Raw genomic sequence first — 20,030 nt, 5'->3', positions numbered from 1 at the left:
TACTGTATGTGGCTGAACATGTGTATTCTGATTTTAAAACAATGTCTGTATAGCAGTGGTCTCAGACAAAGTTCTGAAACTTAGTTTTAGATTAAGAATAGTAAAAGAGCATTTCTCAATTACAAGGCAAGATCTATTCAGGTCTTAAAGAGGATAGAAATTTTTTCAAAATTATTAAGTTGCAAGACAGGTACTGGGGAAAAAGTGAATTCTATATGCCTTTTCCCCCCCCCCAAATAATATATTTTATGTTCGTACAAAGTGAAGAGACCTTATTATATTAAACAGTATCTAGTATCTGTTCGAAAGTTCTGCATGTGTTCATAAAATTTACTGCTCCAAATTGAATTTTTTCCTAACAGTGATTGCTGACATCTATTCTCATTCTGACTTTTGCCAGGCTAGCTAGGCTAGTTTCAACAAAGATTACACTGCATTTTGACTTTCAGTCTGATGTTTAAACAGAAAGAATGAAAGCTTTTGGGCAGCTGTCACAGTTTATTAATGCTTGTTGATGGCTTCATTCAGGGCTCATGACCTAGCATCATTCTGATGGCTTTTCCATGCTGAGTTTGGAAATATTGGTAAACCATGTTAAATAAATTCATTGAAGAAGGGGTCATTTAAAAAAAATAGAGTGCTTAGAGTTAGCCAATGAAAATAGAGACCTTCGCATTCTACCAAAAATGTTACCTTTTATTAAAGTAACAGTAAATGTTAGAAGCTCTACTCTTAAATCAACAGTCTAGGTTTATTTTGGAACCACCGCTCCTTGTCAATGACAAGGAGCAATTTACCTCAATTTATATTTTTTAAACCATGGGACTACGGTGAACAAGTTGAGATGCTTTAAGACAATGTTGCTGTGTCCACTTGCCAGAGGCTTTAATTGGTTTGCTGTCTACAAAATGTCTTTTTCCAGTCATCAGTATCTTGTTCTATCATTAGGTTTTAGAGGGAAATGAGAGAATCTGTACTGTTTTACAAAGGTAAACTGTTCGTGCCTGTTAACAGCAGAGAGCTGTATCTGTAAACTGCAGCTTCAAAGGTTCCTGTAAATTATTAGTTCCTGATAGCAAAAAACCAGAAAACACGAGCTCTTTCCAAATATGTCGTTCTCTTTACCACATGCTAAGGAGAAAATAATAGGTTACAATTCTATAACACTTTATTATTATTATGATTATTACTACTACTACTACAACTACTACTACATTTATATTGCAGTCACGCCTAAAGGCCACAACCAAATTAGGCCCTGTTTTGCTGGGCTCTGTCCAAATATGTAATAAATTACATTCTCTGCTCTAAAGGCCTAACAAGATCTCAGAGTATTTAATCATATTTGGAGGGTCAATTTCTGCATTTAGTTACACTAATGTAAATTCAGTGTAGCTATTAACTCAAAGCAAAATTTGGTGCAATGCGCATTAGCATCTTATTGGCAGTGTTGGGAGGGTTTTCTGTAATTAAATTGGCCTAACACTCTATTATAAAACCTTCTTTCAGTTGCTTATATAAACCTGCCAAACTTTTAACTCTTTGGGTTGAAATTTTCCACAGTAGATGTCTGTCTACGCCTGAAGGTTGTTAGAGTGTTTTCCATAAAAGTTACTCAGCTGTTTTCTGCATACAGGGAAAGAGAATAGAGTGGTTTCTTGCTACTGATGGAACTTGTACATCTGTTCTGTTTTGAAGCTTTAATATGTTCATGCTTTGGTGAAGGGTTTTACGTTTCGGCTGGGTTCAAAAAGGTACACTTTTTACTAATTTATAATAATAATTTTAAATATACATGAAGTTTCTCTCTGGTATGCCCAGAGATGTGTTCGTGAAGGTAGACTAAATGATAGGTTTTTGAAAGGACTCTGATGCATATAAAATGATAAGACAAAACTGATAGGAATGTTTATTCTGTCTTTGAATTTAAAGTAATTAAAAAAGTAACCTTTTCTAACTTCATTGTTTAGATCCATGCTAGGGATGTAAATGTGGGGCAGACGTGCAAATAGTAGAAAGAGTGTGCTGAAAGGACAGTTTAAATAGCTATATTGTGCGATGATATGAGTTATTACTGGAAATTAAGATAAGGTAAATTTATTTTTGGACATGAAGTTTTCTTGCAAAACAATTGTAGAAGCAGTGATTGAAAATCCATTGTTAAAATTGAACTAATCTTTTCCCATCCTTACAAAAGATGCAATCATTTTTCCTCAATATTAGAGCACTTCCCTAGTGAGTTTTATAAAAGTATACTATTGTAAATCTTAGTTCTGTTAAATAGCCAACACTTACATAAGTGATCTCAAATGTGCTGTAATACTGTGGTTTATTTTATTGTTAATGATCTTTATAAGAAAAATTTGAGACTGCTTACATTATTCACAGTTTTTTGTACATTTATACATAAGCAAATGCATCGCCCCTGTCTTTCTAGTTGAATTAAGTGAAAATTATTTATCTTATTTATCGGTGTTAGAGAAGAATTAACATTTCAGTTTTAAACCTTTCATGAAGGATTGTTCTTTTAATATAGCTGTCACCTTCTCTTGTTTCTTCATATACTGTTTACTCAATAGCCCTTATGTTATCATAGTAGATGATGTTGCTGTAATTTGCGGAGGAAGCATATCTCTGTAGTCCCATTAGAAAAAAATAAAGATTTTGGTCATTCTGAATTACTCTGACAGAGATCCTATGCATCACTGACTTCTGGTGTAAGATAAAATTTCACTAAAAAATTAAGAGGAGACACTGAAGTGAGCAGTATGCCCTCAAATTTAAATTCACTAGAGGAGAATTTAACGAATTTTTACAGGGGGCTATGTGAATGTTGAAGACAATGTTTGCATGACAGAGTAAATTCAGAGTACAGGGATTTTACACAGTTTTGGAGAAGAAAGCAGGTAAAATGCACCTGCCTATGGTATGCAGTTGTGATAGTATAGAACTAGGATGGTTTGCATATTCTGTTTTACACATATGATATTCTTGTGCATTTAACTTGTAACTCTGTCTTTCCTTTCTTAACTTTGATTTTGACATTTGTAATACATATAGTGTATTTTCAATTAAACTATTGGCATACATTTTTACTGTTAGAAACGTTTTAATTTTTAGTTTTTGACTTCAGCATTAGTTAACTGTTCATGTACTTGTGTTGCATCTTCAATAGAATGCTGCAAGGAGATTATTGTCTTTAGTTAATAAAATCATTATTATTTATCACTATAATGAGAAGAAAATGAGAACATTTTAATTCCTCATGTGTAACTCACAAAAACACTTATTCTCCATCGTAATTGCACTATTAGAGGCATTGCAAAACACTGTGCCATGTGGATATATCTGTACTACCTAAAAATGTGAGTTCACTATACAGATGGTGTTATGTGTTACGCAGACAGTCAGTGATAGTCTGGATTTTAAGAGAATCTCCATATAAAGCTTTTGTTCCTCTGATGGATGCCTACTCGTTGGCATAAACCACCGCTTTGTAAATTCAGAACTTTGAGAGGGATAAACCTTCCTTTCCTCAGTACAACTCCACGGGAAACACGTGTCTGGGTTCTTTTTTGTCTGAAGAAGGTTGCAGTGAGTTGACCCCATTCAGCGGCAGGGCCCCCATGCAGCTGCTCACTCACTGCCTCTCCAGGGAGGGGGGAGAGAATCAGAAGGGCAAAAGTGAGAAGAACTCATGGGCCGAGTTAGACAGTCTAGTAAGTGAAAGGAAAACAAAGAAAAAGCCAGCAAGACATCAAAGGCAATCACACACTCCCTCCCACCAGCAGACAGTTGCCCAGCCAATCTCCAAGCAGTGGCTACTTTGGAAACACCCCCACCCCAAGTTTTACTGCTGAGCATGATGTTACAGAGTATGGAATATCCCTTTGGTCAGTTGGGGGCAGCTGTCCCTCCTCTTGCCCACCCACAGCCTGCTCACTTGGGTGGCAGGTTGAGAAACTGAGAAAGCCTTGGTGGTGTACACGCTGTTCAGCAATAGCTAAAACATCAGTGTTTTAGCTGGTCACAATCCTAAAATGCAGCACCACATGGGCTGCTAGGAGGAGAACTCTGACCTGGCCAGACTTTGGTAGAAAAGGCAATGCATTTTGAACTTGAGATTTAAAATAGTCTGGTTTATCTATTCTGTAGATACATTAATGCTTATTTTTTGTTTCTCTAACTGGATGAGGCTTATAAACAGAAATGCGCTGGATTATGACAGCTGTGTTTTAAAACAGGTACAGCATATACAGAGAAAAAACAGGTCATGGAGGATCAAAATGTTTTGAGAGAAGAAACTGGAATGAATGTGGCTAGAAAAATAGTGCTACAGGCTTCACTTATTAATGTGGATATAAAAAGGGAATAATGTAATAAGGAAATATGTTGGATGCTAGCATATGTGTGTGTGTGCAAAAGTATGTTGTATCTAGGCACATTTACGGATGATAAGCTACACATTTTAATATTAGTCATAGAATCATAGAGTGGCTTGGGTTGGAAGGGACCTTAAAAATCACCTAGTTCCAACCCCACTACCATGGGCAGGTACATCTTCTGCTAGACCCCATTTTAATGTACATTCCTGAGAGGTACACGCTTAGAACTCTGACATGTTTTACAGTCTATAAGTACTTTTTATTAAAAATTATATTTCTAATAAAAAAATAAGGTTTTTTTTTTTTAATTTTCTTTGACACTGTATAATCCATGTTCATATTGAACTCCTGTTAATTCTTTGTTTGGTTTTTTTTTTCTCAGTAATGACTGAAGGTTAAATTCTCTTTTCAGTTGCTTTCAGAAAAATCTAGAGGAATTCAGGTCATTATGAACGGCTATATTTATTTGTTTATGTATGTCCTACATCACTGGGACGGAGGCTTTAGGTGAGCCTTAGGACTCAGGAGAAGAGAAAACATGGCTTTGCTGCCTATTGTTATGAAGTCAGCTTTCTATTTGCTTAAGGGTGGACAGGGATATGTCTGTCTGTCCATGTCTTCTGTCTCTTAAGCCTATAAAAGGCACTAAAGGGTTATTTAACTGAGCTATTCCAGATTCTCAGTGATGCAGTAGACACCAGAATGTGGATCAAACTGTGGGCTCCAGTATTATTTCTGAAGGGTTTAAAAAAGGTTTCTGGCTCAGGAAATTACAAACTTACTTTAACAATTAGCCATTTGCGCAAGATGTCTGTAATTTTGTATGTTCCAAAGTAACAGTAACTTTCTGTCCCTGAACGAGTGGCCAGTCACTATTGTATAATGCTTTTCGGTACCATGTCTAATGCTTTGGCACTACTTTTATTATGTCTGTAGTGTTAGTATAAATGAAGTACTGCAACAACTTCTTCTTCCATTGTAACTTTGTCCAGATTTTCTTCTTCAAAACCTGAGGGAGTACTTAAAAATACCATTGTGGGGATTTTTCATTTTGCATAATGAAGTCCCTACATGAATCCTAAGTGGAGAGTGTTTTTCTAAACTAATCTTAGAAATTAATCTTAGTGTTTAAAACAATGTAAGCAACTTGCAGTTCCTTTAACGTGAAACATTAGGGAGGATATATGAAGAAAAAAGAAAATCTTTATTTTTAGCTTGCTTTTAACTTCTGGTGTGTGTTAGGGACCTATAATTCAGGACTTAGTGAAGACAATTAACAAATCACACACACCCTCACCAATGTCTAAACATGGCTAGAAAAAGTAAAATATTAGTCTCGTTATCTGTACGGGGAATACTAATGCCTATAATTGGTCATTGTCTGACCCTTATATTTTTCTGTCCTGATAACTGTCAGCCTGGAAGCTAATTTTGTGTTTTTTTGTGAAATCTTTCAGTGGTGTTATCAGGGAGAGTGCGTACCTTTTGGCACTTGGCCCCAGAGCATAGATGGGGGTTGGGGTCCGTGGTCAATATGGGGAGAGTGCAGCAGGACCTGCGGGGGAGGAGTCTCCTCGTCTATAAGACACTGTGACAGTCCAGCGTAAGTAGCTAAAGTAAGCCGGAGCCAATAAAAAGACACATATGGAAATTATTCAAACCCGTAGTTTATGTTATCTGTAAAAATGTTTTGCTAGTTTGCCAACATTTTTCTTCAAAATAGCAGACAGAAAAACTTAAACAGGAGAAGTTCACTAGACGTACTTCTAACATTTTAATGTATCTTGTACAAGGTAAGATAGCTGGATTTATATTTAGCAGTAACTATAATGGATTTCCTTCTGTAATTTGCTGTTCGTGCAAAATATATTTAAATTATGCCTTAGACAGGTTCCTTTCTTAAGACATGTAAGATATTAAGTCCTCTAATGCTTGTCTATGATATAGAATAACTATTGCCAGTTAATTAGTAAAAAATCAGTATTTCCAAGCTTTTACATACAACTGCTTACATATAAACCATAGTATATTATGTGGCATACAATACATTTATATGCTGTCATGTCCAACACTCAGCTGTACTTTCCAACTGACTCTTAAAACAATTCAGCATCTTCTGTCCTTGCCACTACTCCCTGTTGGTCCATCTACTCTCTTTCAAGATGGGCCAACTTCTCCACTGCAGCTTGATCAGTTGTGTGTATCTGTACTGGTCTTGTCACCTGTCTGCTTTCCAGTGTCCTGAGCACTGTTCAGAGAAGGTCTGTCAGGTAAGTGCTCCTTTCTCTGTCACTAGCGCTTCATAGATGACGAATATTTGCTTATTTCTGTTCCCATTCTTTGCTAAATGAATCACTGCTTTTCTCTGTTGCTGCTTGCCATGGTCTGGATACCTCATCACAGCTATAGGTCATTGCAGAAGGATAGTTTTATTACTTCATACTTTGTTCTTATCATGTCCTGTAATCACTGTTTCCATCACAACTATTAGTTCTTAAGACCACTTTTTCTTGAAAACGTTAAGCTTTTTTCTTCTTTTAATGAAATTCCATTTTGTGGCTTTTGTCACTTTTTTCTTATCTTCTCCTCTCTGTAGACTTAGGTTCTTTACAGGCCAGGCTGTACATCAGCTTTCCACTGTGCTCTGCAGGACAGACACCATAATGTCACATTACTACTGCTTAAGGTGGTCTGTTCATCTCCTGTCATTAACAATAACGTATCAAATCTGGCAAACAGCACAACTTACTGAATGGCTTAAAAGGCAAAAATTATCCATATGCATCGATAACATGTCAGATTGTGTTACTGAGAGAATAATGCATTAATTATTTTTTTCACAGCAGTAGGTAAAAATGCTAGTGAAATGTTTGTTTGGAGAGTAAGTGATTCTTTAAGGTTTTTTAACTACTGTCAACGTGTATATGGGTTGGTATGCTGAAAAGTGCTTACATATTAAATGCTTGACAGTACAGCCAGCAAATGCATTTGGGGGGGCATGTCTTCATTAAGAAAAAAATTCCTTTTGGTTCAAGGGCAATGTTGCCTGGTTAAATATCTGTAATGTGGAAAATAATATTGATTTTCTTTTTAGTTAATTTTTTCATTTCTTTATTATAAAAAATTAAACAAACATCAAGTGTTTTTCCTTTCTGCTTTCAGGTTATGAGCCAAATAGCTGATGTCTGATTAATCTTCCATTTGAGTCAATGTTAATTCATTATTTGACCTCTGTTGGAAGATAGATAAGGCTTTTGAAGAGTTTGGGAATTTAAGAGCCAGTGTCTTATTCACACTAATAGAAACCTGCTTACTCTGGAGTTTCCTCAGATTTAATACTGCTTAATTCAAATCGGAATCGGATTCTTGAGCTAAAAAATGCAGTCTTCGCTGGCTCCAGTATTTAGCGGGCAGTATTTCTTCATTTTGTTGTATTTTCAAGTGTAACATGAGAAGATTAAAAAAAGAAATATCACATACGTTGTTTACACAATTCTCATTAGTTTTACAGAGCAAACAAATAATTTAAAACAATGGCTTTTTATTGTGTTCAAAATACAATGAAATTGTGTTGCTTGAAATGTATGCAAACTAGATTAATACTAGATGAGTGACAATTTTTAAGTGCCCACTATTGTTTTGTATCTGATCTAATTCAAGTCAATGCTGTAATTCTTATTAAATTAAATATTTTAAAATCTCACCTTAAAGCTCCCATGTACTTTTATTTATATAATGTATATGTCTTGAAGTATTTATATTAGTAATGCATTAGTATCGCTTATGAACTTGTGTTTTGACTAATACATATACTAACACATAAAATATGTTTTTCCAGGCCTTCAGGTGGAGGCAAATATTGTCTTGGAGAAAGGAAGCGGTATCGCTCCTGTAATACCGATGTAAGTAAATTTTGTTCCACTGTAAAAGTTTAATCAACTTGTCTGGTTTTCGTTTTAGCAGCAATGGGTGCATTTTTTCTCCCAGTTCAGAAAACTGTGCATTCTGCATTTTATTGGCGAACAGTCCTTTAGTGCACATCTATGTTTTAGGCACTCTATGTGTTTTGCTAAATGTTAGGATCCCTGTCTCAGTGTGATGCCCAGCTGGTGCCTTCACATTAAGGCCTGGAGTGAGTTCAACTTGAGCATCTATGTTAAAGGTGAACAAGGGGCATTCCAGATCAGAGCAAAAGTCTGTCTAGCCCAGTGTCTCGTCTCCCAGTAGCAGCCAATAGGGAAAAATTACAAACTCTTATAATGCCTAGGCATGACTTTTTCATGGATATACTGTATGACTTTCCAGAAGCTGGGTGTCTAAAGATTTCTTGAGCTCCATATCGTATCTATACTTCATTAAGTGCCACATATGGGATTATCCTCTATGAATCCACATTTAAATGCTCTTACTCTTTTCTTATACCTTCATTACTTCAAGTGCTAATGTGTTACACAATCCTCTTACACGTGCTATGAAAATGTGTTTCTTTTGGTGTGTTTTAAACCTGCTGTTTTGCCATTAGGTATCTGTTGGTTCTTGTATTACCAGAATGATCATGCAGTTTTACTTTAGAACTGTACCCATCAAATAATGAACTACCACTAAGGGGATGGGACAGACTATAAATGTGTAAAATCAAATCGTGAACCTAAATTACAAATTCAAGTAAGTTAAAAAGAGAACCAGAAAAAAGTCAACACCAATAATTTCACTAGTAATTTTACCAGTTAATAGAGCTACAAACATAAATAGGCTGTCATATTATTTTAGCTTCCAATATTTCTTAATTTTCTTCTTAATTCAAGAAGGTTCATAACAGTGGGAGAATCTGTACCTAAAGGTGTTGATTTACCTGTTTATCTTTTGATGTATTTCAGGAAAAAATACAAGGGTTAATATGCAGATTCCTTAAAAAAAAAAATAAAAAATAATTAAAAAAAATCATTGTTTTTATGATGATTACTAATTATCATAAGTATTAGTTCTGCAAATTTCTCCATGGAGGCTATTCTCATTATTAGGCAGTATTACAAATTTCCAAATTAGAAATTACGTTCTTACTACTAATCACAGCTGCTCTGTTCACACAGCCAAGAAATGTGTTAGGCCTTCTGGCCACTGTTGTAAGAGCAGCTGAAGCTAAGCTGCTTGTCCAGTAGGAGCTGTAAAAATTTTCCAGTCATACAAGCTTCCAAATTGCAGTGGACCATTCTGAAACTTTGACAGTCGTACTTTTTTCTGTAGACGTGTGTTTTTGTGCTTGGCTGTCTTTATGCAGTTTTCATTTGAGTGGATCCAGCTTCTCAGATGATCCACTGTAATTAATTCACCTTTCTCTTTATTTTCCCTCCAATAGTCTTTTTTTAATTTGAAGAGTTCATAAGCACGGAATGATTTCATAGTTCCAAATCACAAAGGAAAATGTTGAGTGACATTGAGTGTGTTTCTTATTCTTAGAATTGATAGGAAATCCACCTTTTAATTCACCAAGTAATTGATGATTCCTCACTGAAACCTGTCTGTTGAAATCTGTCAGTAAATTCTTAATAAATTTAATGTATGTTTTACAGAACTATTACAGGTTCATTTCTTCTTTTTTTTTTTTTTTAATCGGGATGTTGTGTACTAGTTAAGTGCCTTACCAAAACCTTGGCATATTCCATTATCTTTTTAATTTAACTAGGGATTCTAAAAAGTTTTAGTTGATAGAACCTATTCTTATACAAAATACTGATTTGTATTATTATTTATCTTTCTTTTAAACCTGTATCAGTCAAGTCTCTGCAAACTTTTCTGTTTATTTGGTCTTGATATCAGGCAAATTATAACCTAGCATATTCTGTTTGTCCTTTTCAAATAATGACCTTTTTGCGTTAGTACTGTTCCAGTTTGATCATACAGTCTTAAGATTTGTTACAAAATTCACATTGGCACACAGGAGCCCTCCTCCATTTACTCTTTTGAGGACCTCCGTGAGGTAATTGTCCAGGCATTTTTATTTAAAATGTTTATCTTCAGTAGATATTATTTAGCTTCTGCCATGCTAACTAGTATACAAGGAGGTTTGCATAATATGTAATCCTGCTTCCTCACAAATAAACAACAATTTTTTAATGCTTTATTATTAACAGTCATACCTTAGCTACTTAGTGATACCGTTGAAATGCTGGTAGGATATGTTCTATTATTGTCAGACACTTTTCAGACAGTTTTATTCTTAGCTGGTTTTGCTTCTCTTTTTCTTTCTTTGTTTATTGCTGAGAGGAGGCCTGCAGGGTCACAGAAGGAACCTCTGTGAGATGTCTGAGGCGGCCGTTCAGGCTATTCCGTGGCTCAAGGGCAAAATCAATTGTTATTAAACCATTCTTAACTGATGGTTAAGAAGCTGATCTGTTTTGAAATACCTCCCATCCAAGGATTCTACCATATCCTTACAGTCAGGATGGTTTTCATAAAACACAGCGTATGTTTGCTGATCCTTTTAAGACCCTCACTTACTCCTTCACCAGCAGGGAGACAGCTGATAATATTCTTTCTGTGGGAGCCTTTCCTGTGTTTGCAGCCTACTATCATGTCTCAGTCTTCTTTACACTAGACAGTCTCTGTGTTCAAAGCCTTTGGGATCCCAGTAGTACACATCTTGAAGCGTGGTGCCCAAACCTCTGCACAGGATTCTAGCTGAGGCCTGTCAGAGGTAAGTATAACTTTGAACATAGTCTGTCATCTTAGTGGTGGGATTCCATTTATTTCAGTACTGTGTTCATTTTTATTACAAGGAGTGACTATATGTATTTAGTCTGTGTTGATCCATAATGTCCAAATCCCTTTCTTAAGGGCTGCTGTTTAGGAATTGTTTCCTTAGTTTCTGCTTGGACAGTTGATTGTTCCTACTCAAGTGTAGTAATTTGCATCCATTCCTTTATTTCAAACCGCTGCTCCAATTTATCAAAATCTTTTGAAATTATAGTCTTCGATTCTGAAGTGTTCATTCCCTTCCTATACTCTGATTTTAATAATTTAAACAACATAGTGGAAAGGAAACAACATTTTGTTGTCTAGGTCTTAAAAACAAATCTTGAACAATTGCAGACTTTGGCCAGGCAATTTGGAAATGCCCTTCTTACACTATGATAGTGAATCATTTTTTTAGCGTGTTTTTTTGGGGATGGTTTTCCATTGCAAAAACATATTGGTAATTAAAGAAGTTTAAATTTACTGCTTTAATGGTTTTGATGGTTGGAGTCTATTTCTTTCATAGTAATATTTAGGGCTTTACATAGGTAAGAACTGCTGAGATTAGTAGATTTTGTTTCAAGATTTATGATACTCCTTAGTGCTTGAAATTTTTAATGGAATGGTATGTTTGATTTATGTAAGCATTAAGAGCATGCAAATCTTGCAAATCTGTCATTGTTTTGATGAATAAATATGTTGTTTGTACATCTTTTCTGTTGAAGTTTATTTTGCAGTGTCAACATTCATCGTCCATCTGTAATTTTCAATGTAGCACTCCCTAAAGCTCCTACTATTCATAAACAAAAAAAAAAAGATTAATATATCTTTTACTTCATTTTTCTTTCAAAGATGAGTTCATTCTGTTGTCCTTTCTTTTGATCACTTTAATTCTTTGGAAACAGCACACACACTCCTACTAAGCATATTTCTCATCAAGCACTTCCAAAGCCATATATGACTTCTTAATTCAAAAGGCATCTGCTAAACGTTGAGATCAGCAGAAAAGAACATTACCTAATGAGTTCTGGAAACAAAAGGGATTGTAGAAAGAACACAGTCATCAGAAACTTATTTTCTACCACAACCCACACTATCTCTAACAAAAATATCAGTATTTTTCCAACAAAAATATGTTTAATTTAAAAAAAAAATACAAAATGCTAATAGAATTGCTAGACACATAATTACTCAAAGTAACTCATCTGATTTAAAATGTGTAGGATGTGATGCATGATTTAATACACGTCTAAAACTGTAAAAGCCTCCTAATTTTTTACATACAGTAAAAAACATATTTTGCTTACAAGTTCTGTGAATGGTTTATCTACATAAAAGCATGAGTGTATACATACCATTTAAAGAATCTTGTTCTTCAGACTTTTGTCTTAGTAGAATGTAGGCAAATGTTTTTTGTTGGTTCCTTCCACTGTGCATACATTCACAGGTATTGTTTGTTGCTTTTGTAATTCTAATATTTTCAAGACTATTTTTTCTTACATGCATTCATGTGAGGAGCTGTATCTTTGAACAGTCCGAGTTTTAACTGTCACCCTTCTGGCCATGTTTATCATCTTCTGTGAGGTGTAGTATAGCCCTTTGTTAATAGGAGACACAGTGAGTTCAAATAGTGAAGTCTGCCTGACTTTAAGCTCCAAGATAAAACAGATTTCTGTGAGATAAGATGTTTGGTATCATGTCAATGTTGGTTCAATGATTCGTTAACACTCTTTAGACAATTTATTTTTGCTTCAGTCTTAAAATTTTTTGTTTTCATTAAGTCAATGCTTTTTTTACACTCAAAAATTTAATTATTTCATTATTTTCTTCTCAGGACCTTTAGGCATGATTTTAAATTCTTGTACATTTGTTAGATTCCTACCTCATGATTTGCAGTCTTAAAGAGCATTTGGAAACACAAGCAGCCTGTTGCTTGACAAGAATTATCTATGTACTATAACTGCATGAAAAAAGAGAAATAGATTACCCAGTAAAGAGAAGCAGTTACTGCACATTTACCTTGGGAAGAGAGTAAATACACAAAGATACAGTGCAAAAAGCTGACATTTTGTAAATGCATATTGTAGTTTATCTTGCAGTAATAGTTTTGCATTTCTGTACCTATAGTTTTCAGACTTATAGGACGCCAGGTGAAGGGACTTCAGTGATCATCTGGGCCCATCTTTCTTGGCCAAAGCATGTTCTAGACAAGATGGCTTAGCACCCTCTCCAGCTGAATCTTAAAAGTGTCCAATCTTAGGGAATCCATCACTTCCCCGAGGAGCTTATTGCAATGATTGTTCTCATGGTAAAAATTTTTCCTCTGGTGCCCAATCGGAATCTCCCCAGGAGTAACTTGTACCCATTACCTCTTGTCTTTTCTATGTGACTCCTTGTAAGGAGGTAGTCTCCATCTTCATGGTCACAAGTTCTCCCCTAAGCCATCTCTTCTGAAGGCTGAACGAGCCCAGTTCTCCCAGCTTTTTCTCCTACAGCAGGCTTGTCTGTGCTTTGATCAGCTTTGTGGCCCTTCTCTAGATCCTGTCCAACCTGTCTGCATCTTTTCTTATATAGCAGGGACCAAAACTGAATTCAGTATTCCAGGTGTGGCCTGACAAATGCCGAATGCAATAACGACTTACTTATCTCTGCTGGTGATGCCCTTGTTGATGCAACCCCAGCATCCTGCTGGCTTTCTTTGCTGCAGCAGCACACTGTTTGCTCTTACTGAGCTTGTTGTCTACCAGGACCCCTAGGTCCCTTTCCACAAAACGGCTCCCCAGATGGGTTGATGTCAGCTTGTGCTGCACTCCTAGATTATGTTTTCCCAGGTGCAAAACCTTACATTTGCCTTTGTTGAACTTCATTAGGTTCATGTCTTCCAGCCTGTGAAGGTCTTCCTGCAGGGTGGCTCTCCCTTCTGAAGTGTCCACCTCCCCACTCAGTTTGGTATCATCAGCAGACTTCAGGGTACGCTTGACCTCATCATCCAGATCACTTAGGAAGATACTAAACATTGTTGGACCCAATATCGATCCCTGGCCACCCCACTTGACAGGTTGACAGTTTTATAAAGAGCCTTTTACCACACTGTGCGTGTGGCCTGTCAGCCAGCTGCCCATCCACCACGCAGACCACTTGTCTAGACCGTAACACCTCAGTTTCTGTAGGAGAAGGCTGTGGGAAACCTATCAAAAGCGTTGGAGAAGTCTTGGTAGTCAATGTCCACAGCTCACCCCATATCAACTGAGCAGGTTACTTTATTGTAGAAGATGGTCACATTTGTCAAGCATGATTTTGAGCGCATTACTTGAGGTCATAGTTTTACTTTCATTCAGGTATTAATGAGATAGTAAACAAGGTACGAAAATTATGTGGCAGCAACAACAAATTTTTAAGTTGCGTTTTGTGCTTCAGATCACAGAATGTTCAGGTTTCAGGCTGTCATTTGGTAACGGCAGTCTTGAGAAGGACTGCCTGAAAACTTTACTGATTCCGCCTGAAAGCTGGATTCAGACTAATGATTTGGTCAAAGAGCAAGACCCTGAGATGAGGGTATTCACTGAGAGGACTTAGCCACTAAAATGGAAACCTACTTTATTGGAAAGATCACCAAATCTGCCTCTGGATTGATGGATTTGCATTTTTAGAGCCAAAGACACCACATTATGTAAAAGCTTTGATATCATAGAATATATTAGTTTGTGAAATTTATTTAACATAACTTACAGTGTAGGAAACCAGGATTTAATCTGCAGGACTACCAAAACCAGAAAAAATATCAAAAAAGCAGGAATGCTGTGTGAAAGGGGCTTTGCTTCCACAGTTCCTTTAGCTGCTCCCAGGTATTCCCAGCTTTGTCTGCTTTTGTTGTCAGCGGTGAGATTACAGACTATGCATACTTTTGTGTAGTTGGTTTTCTGTCAGGCTGCTAGAACTGTGTTCAAGAAGAAAAGAGGATACAAACTGGGTTTTTTAGCAGTTTAAGTTGTTACAAAAACTGAATTGGTATTTAATAGGTTAAAAGAAGGATTTTTCTTTGCTTGCAAGGGGACCTCCAGAGTTCATCATATTAGGGCTCCTCTTGCTCAAACCTCAAACTGGTTGCCCAGGATCATGTCCAAATGGCTTTTGAATATCTTCAAAGAGGGAGATTCCACCACCTCTTTGGGCAAACTCACAAGCGCTTGGTCACCCTCACAGTAAAAAAATGTTTCATGATGTTCAGTAGGAGCCTGTGTCTCCATTTGTGTGCCTTTCCTCTGGGTGAATCACTGGGCACCACTGGAGAGAGTCTGGTTCCATCTTCTTCACACCCTTCCTTCAAATGTTAGTACAAATGGATGAGATCCCCTGCTGAACTTGAACAGTCCCCAGCTCTCTCAGCCTTTCCTCACATGAGAGTTGCTCCAGGCCCTTCGTGGCCCTTGGTTGGTCTGTCTTCAGCATAGCCATGTCTCTCTTGTACTGAGGAGCCCAGAACTGAACACAGGACTTCAGGTGTGACCTCAGCAGTGCTGGGTAGAGAGGACGGACCACCTTTCCAGCTGGTTGGCCACCAGCATGTATTGGGGCATGGGGTTGATCCTGCCTAGGTGCAGGACTTTGCGCTTCTCCTTGTTGAACTTCCATGAGATTCCTGCGGGCCCATTTTTCCAGCCTGTCAAGGTCCCTCTGGGCAGCAGCACAACCCTCTGGCCTTATCAACCACTCCTCTCTGTTTTGTGTTATCAGCAAACTTCTTGAGGGTATACTTTTCCCCTTTATTCAGATCATTTATGAAGTGATCTTACTGCTTCAAAACGCATCCAAGATCACCATCAAACAAGATAAATAAGACTACATCTCAGAGATCAGATTGCAAGTAATTTTTTTAAGAATATAAATATGGAAGTCTTGATCCTTCTTTACTAATCTTTGTGTTTTATTGTTTTGTCCTGGTATAACTACTTAGAAAAAAGATTTCCCATGGTGGGTGATTTAATTAACTTGTGAGGGGAACTTGGTGCAGTAAAATACCAGCCATGTAGATTAGTACTTTAAGCAAGTGGGACTGAAGAATAGGGTGTAGTGACCAGTATAGGATTCCAACTCAAGCTTTGAGGTGACTCAAGACTGATCCTTCTGCTGCCTAGAGAATATGACACAAAGAGGCAAATTTCATTTGTGTTGCTATTTAAAAAACTTCTAAAATTTTTCATTATTTTATTTGTATGGTTATTTCTTATTCTCGCTCTTACCTGAAGGATTGGTGAGTTCAAGTAGTTACAGTGCTTTTTTTTTCACCAGTAAATGTATTACATTCAAAAATATATTTTTAATTAGAAAGAGATAATAATAGAGTGAGTTATAAAGAAAATTTAAATTCTGTCTGATGTTCATTATTTTAATTTGTATTGCAACAGCTTCAAAACTGGTAAAAATTTTCTAGTTTCTGAATCATATTGCAGTGGGCTGGCTGTTATAAGAGTTTGATTAATGTATACTGAGAACCATAATTATTATGTTAATATTTGCATTGTGCAGTAAATTTTTATCATCTGTGTTTATAGAGGTCATTTTATTTGAATGCATTTCAGATTCCTGAACAGTGCTAACTGGCTTAGATACATAGGAAGACCAGTAAGACTGTCATAAAATGAACTCTTCTGTTCCTCATAAAACAGCAGTATTTATTAACACCTCTGGTTTCTGTCAAATTCTCTTCTCTTTCAGTGTAAAAATGATTTTAATATGTATTTCCAATACTTTGATGCAGCTTGAAATTTTGACAGGTACTTAAGCATTGATAACAATGCTTAATGTGCTGTCTTAATTCTGGGTGTATTCAAGGTTAGTTGTAATAATTATTTTGAACCTACTGATGAATAATGAGTAATTCTTTCTGAGATGAATTTCACTTACATCTACCCTTATTCCAAGTAAAAAAGATACTTTACAGTTTTTTAATTGCAATGCAAAGTAATGAAAATTTAAAAGTTTTTATTTCTTCATGCTTGGAGACTGGTAGAAATCAGAGCCAAACATGGTATCTATTCTCATTCTCAGCCTTAAAACAATGCTTTTGTCAAGTCTGCAAGTAAGCAAAGGTGATAGACCTCTCTATAAAGTGTTTTGATTTTTTTCTTGATGCCTTAATAACATGTCTTCAGTACAGCTGCTTAGTACAGTATAACTGAGCATACAAATCTTAGTAAATTTATTTTTAATTTTTTCAGGTGTTTTTAATGTGTGTTTATAAGGCAGTAGCTGATGGGTTGATTATGGAGCATAGCTTGATGTGATTCTAGTTGTCCAGTTTTATGGAAACTGTTATATAACAATTAATTTTGTTTAAATTACTTCAGTTACTCCATGCCAGCCTGACTGCAAAATAGACACTTCAGCTGTAAAACAGTAAAGCAAGTTCCAGAATCAGAGCCACAAGACAAAGCAGGGAACCACTGGCTAGTCTCTTGCATGATTACGTTATCAATATAAGCATGTATGCATTTTCTTTTACGTTAATATTTGGAAGAATGTCACATTTTTTGTCTTTCTTCTTTCAGCCATGTCCTTCAGGGGCCCGTGATTTTCGAGAAAAGCAGTGTGCAGATTTTGACAATATGCCTTTCCGAGGAAAGTATTATAACTGGAAACCCTACACTGGAGGTAATGGTTAGCTTTGTATAAATGTTATCATATGTGAAGTCTTCAAAATTATATAAATGTTATATAGAGAGTAATGTTTGTGAATAGAATGTTTTGATTAAAATTTAATGAGCTAAGTTTGCTAAGCTTGTACTTTTGTCAGTTTCTGAAAATCTTGCAGAAGAGCCATCTCTATATTCTGTTAAGAGTTTTGTTTTACTGTGAAGGGGACTAAGCATCGTAGTGACTCCACTTTTAAAATATGCAGCCCTTTTCCACCTGCAGTTGCAATAGAATTAGAAATTCCATAGGTGATCTGTAAGTGCCTGTCATGCTACAGTGATGCATACAGTATAAAAAAATCTCACAATGAATTTTCCTTTGTTAACATCAGAATACTAGGAAAAGGAGAAATAAGTGAAAGCATTCATAAGAGTATTTAAAGACTACTTCACTAGAATAATTATTTATAATTGCACTGTGCAATAAAAGGGTATTTTGCAGCAGGGAAAAGGACTGTAATTTCTGTTTCTCTTTCAGACAGTTTAATCAAGTTTAGTTAATTTTCTGCCATTGTTCAAAGTTCTTAGGTTACCCTTTTTTTATTTTGTTTTTTACTGTTGTAAACTCTAGTGAATAAGTCTGTGTTTTCCCTTGTGGTACTGTATTTTATTGACTTGAATAGTTTTACTCTCAGTTTTTTAGATTAGAAGCCTAAAAATTATCATTGTGGTCACATGGTCTGATCTGTAGTGGAATTCAATAGGACTAAATTCATAACTGAAACAGTCTGATCTTGGGTTTGAAATTTACCCTGATTTACTTCCAGGATTACATTTTCTTGTTATTCTTGTTTTTCGAATGATGAAGTGGTATCCCTAATGTTTTAAATTGTTCAATAATCATTAGGGTTGTATAACATAATGGAATCGTTACGGAGCCAGCCAACCTTGCTGTATCTTACTAAGGGAATTAATCTTTTTTGCAAGAAAGAAGAGTCAAGTAGAGAAATCAATAAAGGGGAGTTAAATAAAGTGTATAGTTTATATGTGTCAGGTATGAGATAAGATTATAAATTTCAGATCTGTATGCATATATATTTTTAACTAATTGTTAACTTTTCGAGATTTCTGTTGGGTTTTTTTTCGTTCGTTTTTGTTGTCCAGGTGGGGTTAAACCATGTGCATTAAACTGCTTGGCTGAAGGTTATAATTTTTACACTGAACGTGCTCCTGCGGTAATAGATGGGACTCAGTGCAATGCTGATTCACTGGATATCTGTATCAATGGAGAATGCAAGGTTACAAATGTTTTATGAAGTACTTATGGATTACTTTGTTGTGTCTGCTATCTCCTGCATTTAATTACGATACTTGTTTGTTATTATATGAAATGGGAGTGTTGACAGGTCAAGTTTTCAATGAAAGAGTAAGATTGAGACAAAAGGATAAAAAATATTGCATAAATTAGACAAATCATTTGAATTGCAGTAGCTTCTCACAGGCATTCATAGAATCCTTCTTTTTGTCGTCTTTTTTCTTGCTTTGTGTTTCCTCTTGGAGAACCAATGAAAGGGGCAACAGGAGATCAACAGCATCCTTGAGATGTTCCAAGGCCTGTTCAGTCATTCCAATTAGAACACCACTCTGGCTGAAAAACAGTGAATGTGAACAAACTAATCTGGTTCTCTCTGACTAGTTCATCCTGTTGCAAACAGTTCTGCTGTTAATTTAATTGAAACAGAAAGTTGTCACTATTGCTCTGTAGTTCTAATGACACAAGTATTTGCCATGTACTAAAAATCTGGTTATGTAAGTTTTCTATAGAACTGCATTACATGAATTTAAATAGGATTGGAGGTCTGTGCTGTATTTTTTACGTACATCCCACTGCTTCTTCAGTTTAGCAAAGTGTTTAATCACATACTTAAGTATAGGCATCTGAACAGTGCTGGTGACTAGAAAATTTGTTTAAAACTATTTTTTTAAAAAACCACTAACGTAACTAAAGCTTAACCCAATGCTTAAGTTCTTTGCTAAACTGAGGGCTAAAGATGTATGTTTATTGAATAACATGATGAGATCAAAAGCATTTGCCATGTATTGGCAAACTAACCAAAAACAAATCTGGGGAGTTCTGATGTAGTTTATACATAAGAAGATCTTAGTAGTTTTGAGAAATCTTTTAAAACTAATAGTCAGACTAAATCTCAAGTTGAGAATAAGCTGTGTTATTAATTTGGGTCTCTGACATATTGGTGGATCAGATTCAAAATTGTAAACA

The 20,030-nt window shown here is 35.9% G+C and overlaps 1 protein-coding gene across 1 annotated transcript in view; it reads left to right on the top strand.

Annotated features, from left to right (window-relative positions):
• Positions 1-20,030, top strand: part of ADAMTS6 (ADAM metallopeptidase with thrombospondin type 1 motif 6) — a 158,764-nt gene that overhangs the window by 97,502 nt on the left and 41,232 nt on the right. The window contains exons 13-16 of the mRNA XM_055699675.1: positions 5,843-5,988; positions 8,224-8,287; positions 17,666-17,768; positions 18,914-19,047. Coding sequence (XP_055555650.1) covers positions 5,843-5,988; positions 8,224-8,287; positions 17,666-17,768; positions 18,914-19,047 — 447 coding nt within the window. The remainder of the gene's footprint in view (positions 1-5,842; positions 5,989-8,223; positions 8,288-17,665; positions 17,769-18,913; positions 19,048-20,030) is intronic.

Source organism: Falco cherrug, chromosome Z (genome assembly GCF_023634085.1).
Source record: "Falco cherrug isolate bFalChe1 chromosome Z, bFalChe1.pri, whole genome shotgun sequence".
Classification (NCBI taxonomy): Eukaryota; Metazoa; Chordata; class Aves; order Falconiformes; family Falconidae; genus Falco; species Falco cherrug.
The sequence above is the reverse complement of the archived record's forward strand: the minus strand, read 5'-3'. Positions and strand labels throughout refer to the sequence as shown.